The sequence below is a fragment of the Elephas maximus genome, chromosome X, assembly GCF_024166365.1.
Source record: "Elephas maximus indicus isolate mEleMax1 chromosome X, mEleMax1 primary haplotype, whole genome shotgun sequence".
Classification (NCBI taxonomy): Eukaryota; Metazoa; Chordata; class Mammalia; order Proboscidea; family Elephantidae; genus Elephas; species Elephas maximus.
The window spans coordinates 88,005,703-88,021,757 of NC_064846.1; the positions used below are offsets into that span (position 1 = coordinate 88,005,703).

The 16,055-nt window shown below is 40.0% G+C and overlaps 1 protein-coding gene across 3 annotated transcripts; it reads left to right on the plus strand.

The window, feature by feature from the left end:
• The first annotated feature begins 5,799 nt into the window (after nt 1-5,799).
• Nucleotides 5,800-12,453, plus strand: ITM2A (integral membrane protein 2A). 3 transcript variants are annotated; one of them, XM_049871973.1, is made up of 6 exons: nt 5,800-6,114; nt 9,773-9,904; nt 10,167-10,364; nt 10,607-10,717; nt 10,899-11,049; nt 11,201-12,453. In XM_049871973.1, the coding sequence occupies exons 1-6, from the start codon at nt 5,947-5,949 to the stop codon at nt 11,287-11,289; spliced, it is 849 nt and encodes a 282-aa protein (XP_049727930.1). In that variant the 5' UTR covers nt 5,800-5,946; the 3' UTR covers nt 11,290-12,453. The 3 variants fall into 3 exon arrangements, with proteins under 3 accessions (XP_049727930.1, XP_049727931.1, XP_049727932.1); XM_049871974.1 differs by having other exon boundaries at nt 5,800-6,063; nt 9,776-9,904; nt 11,201-12,450; XM_049871975.1 differs by having other exon boundaries at nt 5,800-6,057; nt 11,201-12,409.
• The last annotated feature ends 3,602 nt before the right edge of the window (nt 12,454-16,055 follow it).

Consider the following 16,055-nt stretch of genomic DNA (forward strand, 5'->3'; position numbering starts at 1 on the left):
GCACAGAGATCTAGCATTTGATAGGTTCAACAAATGTTTAGTATTCCTACTAAGGTCACCAACCTTCTCCCAGTCTGAGATTTCCAGTCATTCAAAATAGAAATTTTTTTTCTAATTTTTCTCTTCCATAGTATTTATTCCAGAACCAAGCTTTGTAAGGCGTATCTCCTAAACATCCCTGGAAGTTTTCCATTTCTTTTCATTATCTCAATTACCAGTGTAATCCATGACTACTCACCTGAAATATGGAAGAGTAACTTCTAACTTTTTTCCCAATTCCTCCTACTGTCAGATTTATCTTCCTAAATGAAGTGCTGAGTGTGAAATAATTGCAAGTGAGCTAGGGATTTAAACATTCCTAGTAGTTTTTTAGTTAGTAGTACTTTTTTTTTAGTAGTACTGGCTAGGGGTGGAACAATTCTGCTGGTTTGTTGAAGTACTGGGGACCAATGTTCTCACTACAAAAACTGGAAAACTCTTCACAAACATGTCATTGTCATTGGTAGCAAGGATGATGGGCTCTAAGGGGCAAAGTTGTGTCTGTCTTGCTTACTGCTATATCCCAGGGCTGAACACAACACAAGGCACGTAGTAAACAACAACAGCAAAAAAACAAACCCATTGCCGTGGAGTCAATTCAGCGACCCTATAGGGAGAGAGCAGAACAGCAACATAGAGTTTCCAAGGAGCCCCTGGTGGATTCAAAATGCTGACCTTTTGGTTAGTGGCCATAGCACTTAACCACTATGCCACCAGGGTTTGACATTCAATAAATATTTGATGAATGAGTGAAAGAGATAATGAGTGAAATGGTATCACTGATGCCCCTAATAGCCTTTTTTTCTTTTTCCTGATTGAATCTTTAGTAATTTCAGAAGGTCATTCAAAGAGAGTTAACATCATTGCTTGACATCCAATTGAATACCACGTTCCATTCACAAGTTGTGAAAATTTAATCACCAGACATGTAGGAACAGGGAAATCCTTTATAAACTTGACTGGTGTGAATCCAGACATGATTAACAATGTGAGCTGGAATTGGCATGGCAGCCAGATCCCTACATTTTCCAAAGACAAGAAATTGAGAGAAATTGATTCTAGGGAACAAAAGGTGGTTGTTGCTGGGAAGGAAAGAGTACAAGAAAGACCTTGGCCAATGAGAATCTTTTTTTTTTTCTTTTTGGTAGATTGGGATGTGATTATTACTGGTTTCAGCTCAACGAGCAAGTGGCAGCTTTATATTTTGAAATTCAAAAATCACGCAGGAACAATTCATCCTTCCTGAAATGGACACTAACACTGGGTGTTGTTGCTATTCTATGATTCTGATGTAACCCGTAACCTATTGCCTTCGAGTCGATTCTGGCTCATAGTGACCCTATAGGACACAGTAGGAAGGCTGTAATCTTCACAGAAGCAGACTGCCATATCTTTCTCCCTCAGAGTGGTTAGCAGCCAAGCGCTTACCCACTGTGCCACCAGAGTTCCTTGTTCATGGCATAAATATTACTTATTTATATGAAGAGGGTGACATGGGTATCAGTTATTTTGAGATGGTGCCTGCATCACATTTACGCAATAGTAGCAAAGCCCTCACAGAGATACGGGTGGAATGCCTAAAATGGGGCTTGGTTTTAACAAATGAGAGATGGTCAAATTCTTCAAAATCCATGAAAAGTTAGGTGTAAATTTATATGCTTATTCTCAGAAGCCTGATCTTTTCCAAGAAGACCTATACTCAAATACTGTGGAGCCCACAGTGGCTCCAGAGCCTAAATAATGGTTGAAGGATTAAAAAAAAAAACTCTCATGATCATGAAACAGACTAAAATAAGAAGGGTAATGTCTTTCTTAGTCATCTAGTGCTGCCATAACAGAAATACCACAAGTGGATGGCTTTAACAAAGAGAAATTTATTTTCTTGCAGTCTAGTAGGTTACAAGTCCAAATTCAGGGCATCGGCTCCAGGCGAAGGCTTTCTCTGTCAGCTCTGGAAGAAGGTCCTTGTCCTCAATCTTCCCATGGTAAAGGAGCTTCTCAGGTGCAGGGACCCCATGTCCAAAGGATACGCTCTGATCCTGGTGCTGCTTTCTTGGTGGTATGAGGTTCCCAGCTCTCTGCTTGCTTCCCTTTCTTTTTATCTCTTAAGAATTAAAAGGCGGTGCAGGCCACACACCAGGGAAACTCCCTTTACCTTGGATCAAGGAGGTGACCTGAGTAAGGTGATGTTACAATCCCACCCTAATCCTCTCCGCATAAAATTACAACCACAAAATGGAGGACAACCACACAATACTGGGAATCATGGCCTAACCAAGTTGACACATATTTCTGGGGGGATACAATTCAATCCTGGACATTCCACCCCTTGGTCTCCAAAAAAATCACATCTTTGCACATGCAAAATACATTCACCCCATCATATCATAGCAAAAGTTTTAACTCCAAGTCCAAAATCCAAAAATTCCTCTTTGTGAAATCTAGAATACAAGTTATCTGCTTCCAAAGGTACAATGACAGAACAGGCACAAACTAAGACATTTTCACTACAAATGGGAGAAACTGAAGGGAAAGAAGGCATAACAGGCACCAAGCAAGTCAGCAGAACACATTACATTAGCCCTCAAAGCTTTGAAGATAATCCTCTGTTCTCTGAGACAATTTACACAATGGCCCTGCCCTCCAGCCTCTAGGTATTGGCCACACCCTCTGGATTCTGAGTGGAGGCCCCTCGGCCCTGGGCTTCAGCTGCACCAAAAAGCCCCACTGGGACAGCAACTCTGCTCCCTCAGCTTTAGGTGCACCATTCTCCTAATCCATCTGAGTGGTAATTTCACCATTAGAGATGCCAGAGGCTCCACCCTTTGAAACCCCTGAGGTCATGGTCATACCTTTTGAGACTGAGGCAACTCTGCTTCTTGTGTTGTCACTTCAGCTTCTGTTTCCTGATTTCTTGGGCTCTTGGCTCCTTGGGCCTCATGCCTGCATCTGCCCTGCTGGGGCAAGTGTTCCAAAGCTCTGTAGCTCCATTGATAAGTGCCCGGAGGCACCCCACTCTGCCAGGAAGCTTCCTGAGCACAAGCATTCAACTCTCTGGTTCCATGGGTCAGCAAGCCTAGCTCCACCCATAAGTGCCCAGAGGCACCCCACTCCTCCAGGAAGCCTCCTGCGCACAGGCACTCAGCTTTCTCACTCTGTGGGTTGGCTCCAGCAGAGTCTCACGCTGGTCTCCTGGTTCTGCTGTTGGTTCTCTGCTGTTGCCACTTCTCTGCCGCTGCAGGTTCTCTGCTGAGCTAGTCGTCTGTCGCTGTCACAACTCTATCCATTCACAGTTTCAAAACTGCTTCCACACTTTAGGTATCTGTTAAAGCAGCACCCCACTCTCAGTACCAAATTCTGTCTTAGTCATCTAGTGCTGCCATAACAGAAATACCACAAGTGGATGGCTTTAACAAAGAGAAATTTATTTCCTCACAGTAAAGGAGGCTAAAAGTACAAATTCAAGGCATCAGCTCCAGGGGAAGGCTTTCTCTCTCTGTAGGCTTTAGAAGATCCTTGTCCTCAACCTTCCCTTGATCGAGCAACTTCTCAGGCACAGGGACCCTGTACCCAAAGAATGCACTCTGCTCCTGGTGACGCTTTCTTGATGGTATGAGGTCCCCAACTCTCTGCTTGCTTCTCTTTCATCTCTTGAGAGATAAAAGGTGGTACAGGCCACACACCAGGGAAACTCCCTTTACACTGGATCAGGGAAGTGGCCTCAGTAAGGGTAGAGTTACAATCCCACCCTAATTCTCTCAACATAAAATTACAATCACAAAATGGAGGACAACCACATAATGCTGGGAATCATGGCCTAACCAAGTTGACACATATTTTTTGGGAGACATAATTCAATCCAGGACAGGTAACTAACCATTTTACTTTCCTATTCTTTTCATAGCAACAGGATACAAAATATTGTACCATTCTACAGAGGAGGAAACTGAGGCCTGAGAAGACGAGGTGATTTGCTCAATGTCACATACTCAGCAATTGATTATATTGATTATATACTGCTTTGGTCAGAGTTTGAGTCTATTTAGATGAAAAATGGAAATAATCCCTACTCTTCCTACCTAACCAGATTTCAAGGAAGACACACTGAGAATGTATATTACTATCCCACACACATCCTTGCATTTGGTAGATAAACTTATAGGGAGACCATTTGTTTAACCATCAGTATGGTGTGGATCAGAGTGCAAGACCAGCACAGAACCCAGGCTGAGCTGTTATAAACAGAAGGTAACTGTAAATGGAAACATGCTAGAAAGTTGAGATTTCTTCAGCCTATACCAAAGTTGCCTGACAAAGGCTAAATTATAATGGCCAGATCTGAGCAAGAATGAATCAAAGAACATAGGATGCCAACATTTCTAAGGAAAATCAAACATCCTGCTTTATAAGGCTCTGGCCCTGTATAAGGCACAGGCTTCCTACTGTTTGCCTCCATCCACCTTCCCATCTGTGGCCTATCCAAGAAAATGAAAGCTGTCTTCACAAAGTTCCTACAGTGGAGACAGGCGACAGGTTTCAGAGTCAAGGAAACCTCAGTGGGAAAAATTTCAAGCTGGAATTTCTTGGATGGATCGGTGGTGGCTCTTAACATATTGAAGTCCCTTAGTAAGTGGGTAGATAGGGGATTCTTTAACAAGACTTTTTTTTTCTTAAGTGTTATTGACTTGACACAACAGAGTAGCTTCCTCAGCAGGACTATTTACAAACACTGTACCACAGCCAACCCCAGCCACCACCCTCCACAGCTTGGATTTCACATGGTGAAGTTCTCTATCAGTGTCACCAACCTAGGAGGACTTCATTGTGAAGAAGTAGCTTGATTACACTGGCTGCCCACATGAATGTTTCAGTAATGATTTCTAACTCAGCCCCTTTGGGTTATTGTTTTTCCCACTAGTGCTGGGTTAGAGTCTGGCTAAATTTTGTATCCTCCACCCCACCTCCACTTCCCTAAACACATAGGTACACATACACCCCTGCTTTTCTCCCTGCAGGCTTCACAGCTGGTGGCTGAAGAGAAACAGGCACTGGGCTGAGACCATACACTAATTTCCCTGACCCGGGAGAGTGAAAAGATCTGGGTTATTTCACGGACTCAAGATGAGCTTTCACCCTCTTCTGTGTCTCATCACGTCTTACCTGCAAAATGGGGAGGTGGGAGCAAGGAGCCTTATTTTTATATTCTAAGCAGTGCCAGGGACTTTACTTTGGGAAATTAACAGTATTAAAAAAAAAAAAAAAACTCAAAGGGAAAAAAAAAATTTGAGAGAATGAACCAAATAGCTATAAACAGACTTTAAAGGTGTTCTTTAAAAGGAAGTTATTGTTATAAAGATGCAGAACCCTGTGGAAGTGTACTTTAGGGGCCTAGATGCCTGCAGAGCTGAGGAATCTTGGGTTGGTGCCAAGTTATAGCTCCCAGCCCCGCGGGGGAGTCCGGGACAAGCACGAGTTCCTGAAAGCAGCGTCTGGTTCAGGGACTATCACAGCCTGTACAAAGGCAGAAACACAAGCCAGGCTTCCTGCCTTGCTCTTATCTGAGGGCGCAGAAAGTGACAGGGAGAACTCCTGGGGTGCAGGTGAGACACAAAGATCAAGGAGGCCAAGGGCTCCACCTCCCCTCCTCTGCCTCAGCTATCAACCCCCTCCTCCCAGCACTCGGGCCCCTTCCAGCTCCTCCCTTGGCCCCTCCCCGGGCCCGCCCCCTATCTCCCACCCAATTTGGGATTGCATCATAAGTATTCCGAGACCAGGCTTTGCAGCAGCATAAGGCAGACAGCGGAGAAAGTAGGTGCTGCCAGAGTGAGTGCAATCTCTTCCACTTCTAACCAGTAGCCTTGGACGCTGATTCCAGACGCGCCTTACCGCGCAGCCCAAAGCTTCACCATGGTGAAAATCGCCTTCAACACCCCAACCGCCCTGCAAAAGGAGGAGGCACGGCAAGACGTGGAAGCTCTCGTCACCCGCACTGTCCGAGCTCAGATCCTGACCGGGAAGGTAGCGGTCCCCACTCCTCCCCTGGCTGCCTGCCAGGGTGGGGGGTGGGGGAAACAGGTGGCAAAGAACAAAATGGAGGGTTTCTGAAGCCCCTTGGTCCCCTGGCGGTCTGCTCTGCACTTCTACTCTGTCGAGTTTCCCCAGTAGCTCCTGTTCTGTCTGGTCGAGCCACCTCTAGCCCCTTGCGCCTCGCGCCCCTCTGCATCCCCGCGCGTTCCACGCCGTCTATTACTGAGGGAGGTTGGAGGGAGTTTGAGGAGAACCCCTGGGACCAGATGTCATCTTCTTTTGTGGGACGCGTTGGGGACTGGGTACCAACGAGGGGCATGCTGCCCTGTTCCCAGCTTCAGCGGCGTGCACAGCCTCCATAGGGGCCGAGCGGACGCGAGGGGTGAGCAAGGGCAGGCGATTTAACTATTCTTTCCTTTTGACGTGGATGAAATTCTATGACTTTATCTTTCTAGGATCTAAGGGTGTTTGAGGGTGCTAGGGTTGAGTTGGGACAAAGGTCGGCTTTGATTAGAAGCACTATGGGTTGACAATGGTGTATGTGTGTGTGTGTGTCTGTGTGTGTGTGTTTTCAATTTCTCCCTGGTCAAAGGCTGTGTTAAGCATTCGGTAAAAGGAGCTGTCAACCTGAGGTTGGTCTTAATTGACTTTGGGGTGTTTACTGTGCCCTTGTACTGCACAGGCCTTGTATGTTTTCTGAATGACATTTCCTAAAGAAAACACTCTTCTTCCATAAAAAGAAAATTTGTCATTTCTTGTCTTTCTTTTTATTTTTAAAATTTGTCTTTGTTTAAGCAATACTTCCCATCCACTCTCCCATGCAGAGATGTGAAGCAGGCCCGACATTGTATGTTAAACTACTAACTTTGCCAGAAACTAGGGGAGTTTTTCCCCCCAAAAGTTAGGCATTATTTATTTAGTCCAATGTATATTTCCTTTAAACACCTACCATGTGTTCAGTGTTTGGAAACTCCTTATTTTCCTCAGTAAAATCTCAAATTTAAAAGTAACTATATTTTGTCCATGTTCTCCAAAATCTGTGAAGAGCTGGAGCTTGCAAATCTGTCCTAACTTGTTTTGTTCTCTGTAAAGTTTTGTGTTTAGTCGTGGAGATTTGGAGAGTGCTTTGAGTGAAATGAGAATCCTTGTGGTAAATCTGATTATGCACACAGCTTGAAATGCTAGTGTGCTTACGTAAAGTTTTTATCAAGGAACAGCAATCAAACCAGCTCTTGTGTATTATATATTTCAGAACTCAAGTGTAACACCCCCTTGCATTGTTGAGATTTTGGTTAAATAACAGATCAAATGTGTAATTGTCCTCAGATTTACTTTGTAAGTGAAATATGGCCAGATCTTTTTGGGAGTTCTAATTAGATGCCAGGTCTGGTTTAGTTAAATATAGCCACAAAGTAGTCCCTCCTCCCCCCTCCCCCTTTTATTTCCTCTTACTACCAAGAACTTCATGACTTGTATTTGGATTAAGTTAATATGCAAACAATACTTCTGTCAGGCCTGTGGTGTGATGAGGAACAAACAAAAATGACATATGCACTATAATTGTATTTCTTTGTTAGATGTTGGAGAAGCTCCCAAAGGATCCTGAACTGGACATTTATTTAATAATACCTGGTTGATATATAGCAATGTATTTATCTTCTCATCAGAAATTGAGTACAACAGATTCAAAATCAGAGGTCGTGTACAATGACTTTAAAATATAGTTCAGAGAGAAATTAGCTATGGAAATTCTTTACCATCCTAAATTTCGGCAAATTTAAATGCAAACAAAAATTCTTATTCCTAGTATGTAGGTATATCTTATGAAATTTAAGGCTCTAATATTTAAAACGTGCTTAGTAACAAACTCCCTGAATTGTTGGAAAACCAAACACAAACCCATTGCTACTGAGTTGATTCCAACTCATAGTGACCCTGTAGGACAGAGTAGAACTGCCCCACAAGATTTCCAAGGAGCAGCTGGTGGCTTTGAACTGCCAGCCTTTTGGTTAGCCACCGAGCTCTTAAACACCATGCAATCAGGGAACTGAATTTTTGGAAGGAGAGATGAAATTACAGTGCAAATTGTTATTCTCATGTCTCAGTAGCAAGAAAAAAAATAGAAACTGATTCTTCTAAAAATATAGGCAAATCACTTCATATTTCTGGGTGTCAGTTTAATCATATAAATATAATTACTAAGCCTCCAACTCTAGATCAAAGTGATTTCCAAACATAATTTTTAGTTCTATCTTTGTAGTGTTAATCTTAGATAACATTTTTTACAAAAGTAATTAAAAATTGGTGAAAATTATTGGGACAAAGAAAAGCCTTCAAAGTTTATAAAGTATTAATGGAGAGTTTGAATTTAAATATCTTTTTAGGTATGTGAACCCCAAATTTCTTTGAACTTTAAATAAAAATCTTTTATTTGAAAAATCATATATCAAATTCTTGCCTGTCCTTTCTTCTCCTGCATTAACTTCAAATCATTCATCTATTTTCAGCAAATTAATTTGTTTGGGTAGATAGCATAAACATTATAGTAGTTGTCATAGAAAGGGTTTATGGTTTAATTACCAGTGTGAATTATTTACCCTCTGATTACCGGGGCCCAAGTTTGCTGATTTCATTTATTCTATCCCTGAGTAATCATGCCATTTAGGGCATATTGTGAAACAAGAATGGGATTGGGGAGGGTGCAGAGTTAGTGAGTTACTTGTTTGCTTTGGATCTTTCTTGTTCAAATTTCTAAGCAAATTACTGATTTAACAGAATTTTGTAGTAACTGTTTTACAGTTTTTGTACTAGTTATAGCCAATCCTATACTTAAAAATCTAGTGTTTCCTCCAGAATTTGGAAAACATTATTTCATTCATGCAATACACAGCTATACAACGTTGAGTGACATTAGGAAACCTTAGAGTCCTTGAGTGAAACAAATGGTTAAGCGCTCACTACTCACTGAAAAGTTGGCAGTTCTAACCCACCCAGAGGTGTTTCAGAAGACAGGCCTAGTGATATGCTATGGAGCAGTTCCACCGTGCACATACGGGGTCCATGAGTCATAAACAACTCGACAGCAGCTAATGACAACAGGAAGCCTCATATTTTTCATTAAAATTAGGAGCATTAGAAAATATATCTCTGTCCTCAATATTTTTATTTCTAAAATAGGGGAAAATGGCATATGCCTTACCTCATAGGACTCCTTCCTTTAAAACCTAATTTTCAAAATAACAGTTTTTTGAAAATCAGTTACTAAATCAAAGGATATTAATTTTCCTTTAAATTGGCAAACAAGCTGATTACCAAAAAAAAAAAAAAAAAATGAAGAAACTTAACTGTATTCCAGAAAGTTAATGATGTTATCACTTTACAAGTCTAAAAAGTAACCATTTCCATTTATTTATACAGCATAATTTATTATATGAATGAATGGTTATTTTCATTTGATTCCAGAAATGTGTATCTCGAAATAAGTTCGTAAGTATATTTGGGTTTGGAAATGCCAGAAGGAAAGTTAATCTAATTGGAGATATTTGCACCTATTAGACATAAGAGTCTTGAAATGATTTTAAGAACAATGACTTAATATCATTTAAAAATACCTTGGGTTTCAAGAGAGACAAGTTGTACACAAAAGCAACTATGTGTCTAAAAGTGCAATCTGGTTTTGTTTTTGTTTTTGCTTTTCAATAAATAGGAGCTCCGAGTTGCCACTCAGGAAAAAGAGAGCTCCTCTGGGAGATGCATGCTTACTCTCTTAGGCCTTTCGTTCATCTTGGCAGGACTTATCGTTGGTGGAGCCTGCATTTACAAGTACTTCATGCCCAAGGTAATAATAATTCCTATAATTTGGATTACTAATTGCTATATATTTAGTAGCAACTTAAAATAATTTCTGTGGTGGTCATCAGAGAAAGGAATATTTAGGGAAAGTTTTAAAATTACCTTTTAGTTCATACAACTGATTTGTCTTCATGATGCTAAATGTAATTGACAAGCTGGGTAAACAGTACATGGATTGATATGAATGTGAGAAACCATTCAAATATCATGGTAGTGAGTGTTGGAAGTTTTTAATTTTTCTCTTCTAGAGTACCATCTACAGGGGAGAGATGTGTTTCTTTGATTCTGAGGACCCTGCAAATGCCCTTCCTGGAGGAGAGCCTTACTTTCTGCCTGTGACTGAGGAAGCTGACATTCGTGAGGATGACAACATCGAAATCATTGACGTACCTGTTCCCAGTTTTTCTGATAGTGACCCTGCAGCAATTATTCATGACTTTGAAAAGGTGAGTTTCTCATTCTTATAGATATCTCAGGATTTTCTTTTTCCTAGTCCATTGACAGGTAGTAAGTCCTTGCATAAATGTATAATGTTTGAAGCAAAGACTTGCCATTTTGTTGTCATTGCGTATACAATAGTTGATTTTGAAAGGATGAGCTGCTTGTGTTCTTGTGTTAATGGCAGTTGGAAAATCTGTAATATTAATGCTGTCTATATCATACAGAACATTTCTTCCCTCCTCAATAGGGTATGACTGCTTACTTGGACTTGCTGCTGGGTAACTGCTATCTGATGCCTCTCAATACCTCCATCGTTATGCCACCAAAGAATCTGGTGGAGCTCTTTGGAAAACTGGCGGTATGTACTTTGCAAGTTAAATTTTCCCATAAGCATTTCCAAATGATTTTATTTCCTAAATATTCCACTTAACTGAGATAATTTCCAAATAATAAAAAAGGAAAATATGTATCTACTATAGATAAGGATTTAAAGTGTCTTTAAGAATTTCTCATGTCAGTCTTTTCTTTTTTAATTTTAGAGTGGCAAATATTTGCCTCACACTTATGTGATTCGTGAAGACTTGGTTGCTGTGGAGGAGATTCGTGATGTTAGTAATCTTGGCATCTTTATTTACCAACTTTGCAACAACCGCAAAGCCTTCCGCCTTCGTCGCAGAGACCTCTTGCTTGGTAGGCAATTTATTTCTTGGTTCACCTTATGTTATTGGGACAGAGGAAGAGGGTGGGGATACAGTGTGGGAGAAAGAGGGGAGCAAATCTATATATCTTTTCATTTCCACAAAGGACCCAAAAGTAACTTTTTCTGTGTATTTCCTCACAGGTTTCAACAAACGTGCCATTGATAAGTGTTGGAAGATTAGACACTTCCCCAACGAATTTGTTGTTGAAACCAAGATCTGTCAAGAGTAAGAGGCCATAGATTAAAAGTATCCGTAGGTATAAGAAGTCAGAGATTTACAATGTGACTTCAATATCAAAGTGTGTAGGATACTCAAGATATTTACTCATGCATTTACTCTAATATATGTATTAGAATAATGTATGTATATTATTGGAGCCCTGGTAGCACATTGGTTAAGAGCTTGGCTGGTAACCAAAAGGCTGGCAGTTGGAATCTACCATCCACTCCTTGGAAACCCTCTGGGGCAGTTCTACTCTGTCCTACAGGGTTGCTATGAGTTGGAATCAACTCAAAGGCAACGGGTTTGGCTTATACATATATATATATATATATGTATCTATATGTGTATGTAGACATATGTGTATACATACATATATATACATATATAAAGATACATATATACCTACTAACCACTGCAAGCTTTTGTTAATTCTTAGTTTAACTGATATTGCTTGTTATTTGAAATTGAAAATGAATAATTCTTATTTTCTTTTGAATTTATAGGGTTTAGATTTCTGAAAGCAACATGATTATGTCAGTTAACATCCTGACAATAAATTCCATCATTTGTTTGTTTTTTTCTTAAGTAAATTTTTTTTAAGCTCTTTACTATCATAGGGCAGAGCATATTTTACATTTAAAATAGTTAAAATTGTTTTTGACCTTTTTGTGTACAGCATGTAAAATCCTTAACATTGTAAAGTTTCATTTTGTTTTTCATTTTGTGCATCTTTCCTTGATTTAAAAATTACATCTTTGCAATTCTGTTAGGTGTTCTGTAATAAATCTGACATGTGTGAACAATTTCCTTGAGGAAGTCATTTCCACTAATGCAGTCATTCTCACTGATACCTGTATTGTGAAATCTACAAAACTGTACAGGTGCTGAATGGTATAAGGAGTTTAGGTTGCATGAGTTCTACAGCCCTGGTTAATATCTTGGCTAATAACCTAAAGGTCAACAGTTCAAATCCACCAGCTACTCCTTGGAAACCCTCTGGGGCAGTTCTACTCTGTCCTACAGGGTCACTATGAGTCAGAATTGACTTGGCAGAAATGGGTTTGGTTTTTTGGTTATAATAAATTTTGCTGTATTCAACCACTGTTTCTCTTATTTGAGGAATATTTAAACAGCTAATTTTTTTATTCAGCTTTGATGTACCTGCAATAGATCTAAAATTATGAACCTACTTCTGCTCCCATTCCAGTCTCTTCATGTATTATTTTTATAATTCTATATTTTACTCCTCTTTAGATATTACATCAACTACTCCTTTAGAATGATCCTTGATGGTATAGTGGTTAAGCCTTTGGCTGCTAACTAAAAGGTTGACAGTCCAAGCCCACCAGCAGCTCCACGGAGAAAGATGTGGCAGTCTGCTTTTGTAAACGATTACAGCCTTGGAAACCCTACGGGGTGGTTCTACTCTGTCCTATAGGGCCATTATGAATCAGAATTGAATTGACAGCAACTGAGTTTGGTCTTGAGGTTTTTTGGTCCTCTTTTTAGAAGTAACCCCATAATTGGGTTCTTGTATAAATTCAACTATTTATTAAGAGACTTTAGGTTACTTTCAGGCCCACAGAAAGTTCAAATTTCTTCCATATTTATCTTAAACCAATAGTCAGCATCATGCCTAATTGTGAAACAAAAGAAAGGATGCTTACTATTGCAATTATTCAATTTTTTTTAGACATTCTGGTCAATGCAGTGACATGTGAAACAAATTGTAAGTATCACTTGCTAAAAGGGGTTAAATTTATTACCACATGTGATTTTTTCAAAATAGAACACTAATGGATTAATTGAAAACCTTTGAAATCAATAAGAAGAGTCAGTATAAGAAAAACAAAAGCCAGTGTCTATCATTTATACCACCAAACCTATTGTCGTAGAGTCAATTTTGATACTATCAATAACCAGTTAAAGTGTAATAAAAACAGGTAAAAATATTCCACTCACAATAGAAACAGGGACATAAAGGAGAGCCAACAAGAAATTCTTGGAATTATTATGAATAAAATCACAAAACTTAATTAAGAGATACAAGAGAAAAAGTTGAATAAATGGAGAGGGAAGAAAGAACATTACAGATAGAGTTCCCCAATTGAATTTATTGGTTTAACCTGATTTCAATTAACCCCCCCCAAATTGTTCTTGGAACTTAGCAAAATTATTTGAGGGTTCATCTGGAAGTATAAATAGGTGAGAATAGCTAAAGAAAAAATTGAAAACAAAGTAACTGAAGGCAGGGGTTTCTTACATGAACAACTAATAAACCAAAGGTGACATTCACACAAGACAGACTATGATGCCCTCCCACCCAAAAGAACCTAGCGTAGATAAGAAGAGTATCCTAAATAAAACACAATGCAAGGAGATGCACTGTTTATAAAATTATGCTGGTAAAAGTGGCTAAATGAAAATCAACAAAGCAAAACAAAAATTCTACTTGTTACACTATGAAATAACATGAGGCTAGTAGCCCTCCAAGTTCAGTCTCTCCTAATTTTCACCATCAGTGAATATGTTGAAGAAGAGAAAAACCCTTAGAGACACTAAAAGCATAACTGGCTAGTAACCTGGTGCCAGAATGTGTGAGGAATCGATATGTGACAGAGACTTCCTCTCTCACCATCTGTCCACTCATTCAGAGGCCAAGATTTGTATAAATCAGAAAAGTGGGCAGCCATTTCTCTGAGAGATATTCTGTGGAGCATAGTTTTGGGTTTCATACCCTGTGCCACTTTTCCCTTCTATTTCTTCACCCATCTCTACATGGTTATTCATTAATTTATTTGGTAATGAGTCAGGAATTGTGCTAGGCATTAGGGATACCTACAGCTGTGAACAAAACAGAGTTAAACACTGCTCCTATGGGCATGTAATTTCCTGGGGGAGACTTTTTTCAAAATAGTTGTACTATTTTATTACAAGTAAAAATTATAAAGTGCTTATGACAGTTTATAACAGGGTGGCCAAACATGGGCTATCAATGAAGTCTTACCTGAGAAAGTGAAATCTTTTAATGAGTAGTATAAATGGGGTAAATGAAAGAACATTTCAGACAGAACAAAGCCTGAGCTAACTCCTTGAGTCAGGAAAGAGTATGGAATGTTGGAGAAAAAAAGCTAGACGGGCTGGAGCACATTGAGTGAAGAAAATTGTGTGAAAAGAAGTTGGAAAAATAGGCAGAGTACAAATTATGCAGGACCCCGTAGGGACAATTTATTAAGGTGTAAGAAGGTGTTATGGATTGAATTGTGTTCCTCAAATATATGTGTTGTAAATTTTAACCTCTGTACATGTAGATGGAAACCTTGGTGGCATAGTGGTTAAGTGCTACGGCTGCTAACCGAAGGGTCAGCAGTTCAAATCCGCCAGGCGCTCTTTGGAAACTCTATGGGGGCAGTTCTACTCTGTCCTTTAGGTTCGCTATGAGTCGGAATTGGTTATACATGCGGATGTAATTCTATCTGGGAATAGGGCTTTCTTTGTTGTGTTAGTGAGGATATATCAGTGTAGGATGTGTCTTAAACCAATCACTTAGGAGACACAAAAGGAGCAGATTAGGCACAGAAGCAAGCACAGATACAGAAAGATAGATGCCACACCACATGAAGATCACGAAGGAATCGAGGAACAGAAGTTCAAAAGAGAAATGGACTTTTCCCATAGGTGACCGAAAGAGAAAGCTTTCCCTTAGAACTGGTGCCCAGAATTCAGACTTCTAACTTCCTAAACTACGAGAAAATAAATTTCTGTTTGTTAAAGCCACCCGCTTGTGGTATTTCTGTTACAGTGGCACTAAGAAACTAAGACAGAAGGGTTAATAAAAACCAGCAAGGCTGGGTGAGGCTCACTGAAACTAGTCACAGTGAAGAAGGAGGAGGAATGATACCCAGAACCTGGAAAGACTAGCTATAGGTGAGGACTTCCCCCGACAGGAACCAGGGCCTTTGGTAGTGGTACTCTTTATACAAGGCAGTAGGTGGAGGGGGGGGAGGTTTGAGGAAAAAGAAACAAAGCCAAACATAGCTGCTTCAGTCCCTGATTTTTTAGCTGCTTTTAAGTCCTAAATTGATAGTCAGAGTTTTCTTCTTCCACGATAAACTCCATATCTTCCTTTCCTCTCAGCATCTTAGCTGGAGGGAATTTACCCAGTGGAATAACCCAAATTTTTATTACTGCAGGATCTGAGTCCTTGGTTGTCCTATATTTGTTGCAGTTTTTCTTTGAAAGAGGCACCTTAGTAACTCTTGAATTCCAGTAACAGTTCTCCTTGCCTCCACTGTATAGCAGCTACCCAATTTCCCCTTGGCAATCAGAATCAATCAATCACCCCAGCTGGTGGGGTCCCAAATGGCTACAAATCAGTCTCAGTTTCCAATTTAATGTAACCATGACTCAGTTTCCTGGTAGAAGTAGTCCACACTTGCGCAGTAGAACATCCAAACTCACCAAACCCAAGATCGTAGGGATAAAAAAAAATTCCTTCAATGCATTGTTAGATATAATAGTGAGAGGGTCAATTCCCACCCCTACCCATCCATTCGTTCCTGGCTATGAAGAAGACAGATAGCACCATTTATTGACTGCTGCTTTAAGGTTTATCCTGATGGACAGCATCTCAGCCTCACAGGTCTCTGTCTCCCAACTGGCACAATAAATCAATCTTCAGGATGCCATTTCTCATACCCAATTCTAAGGATTCAGTGGATAAGATAACACTATTTTCATGACATTTTGGGTTGCATAATCACTAGGTGTCCC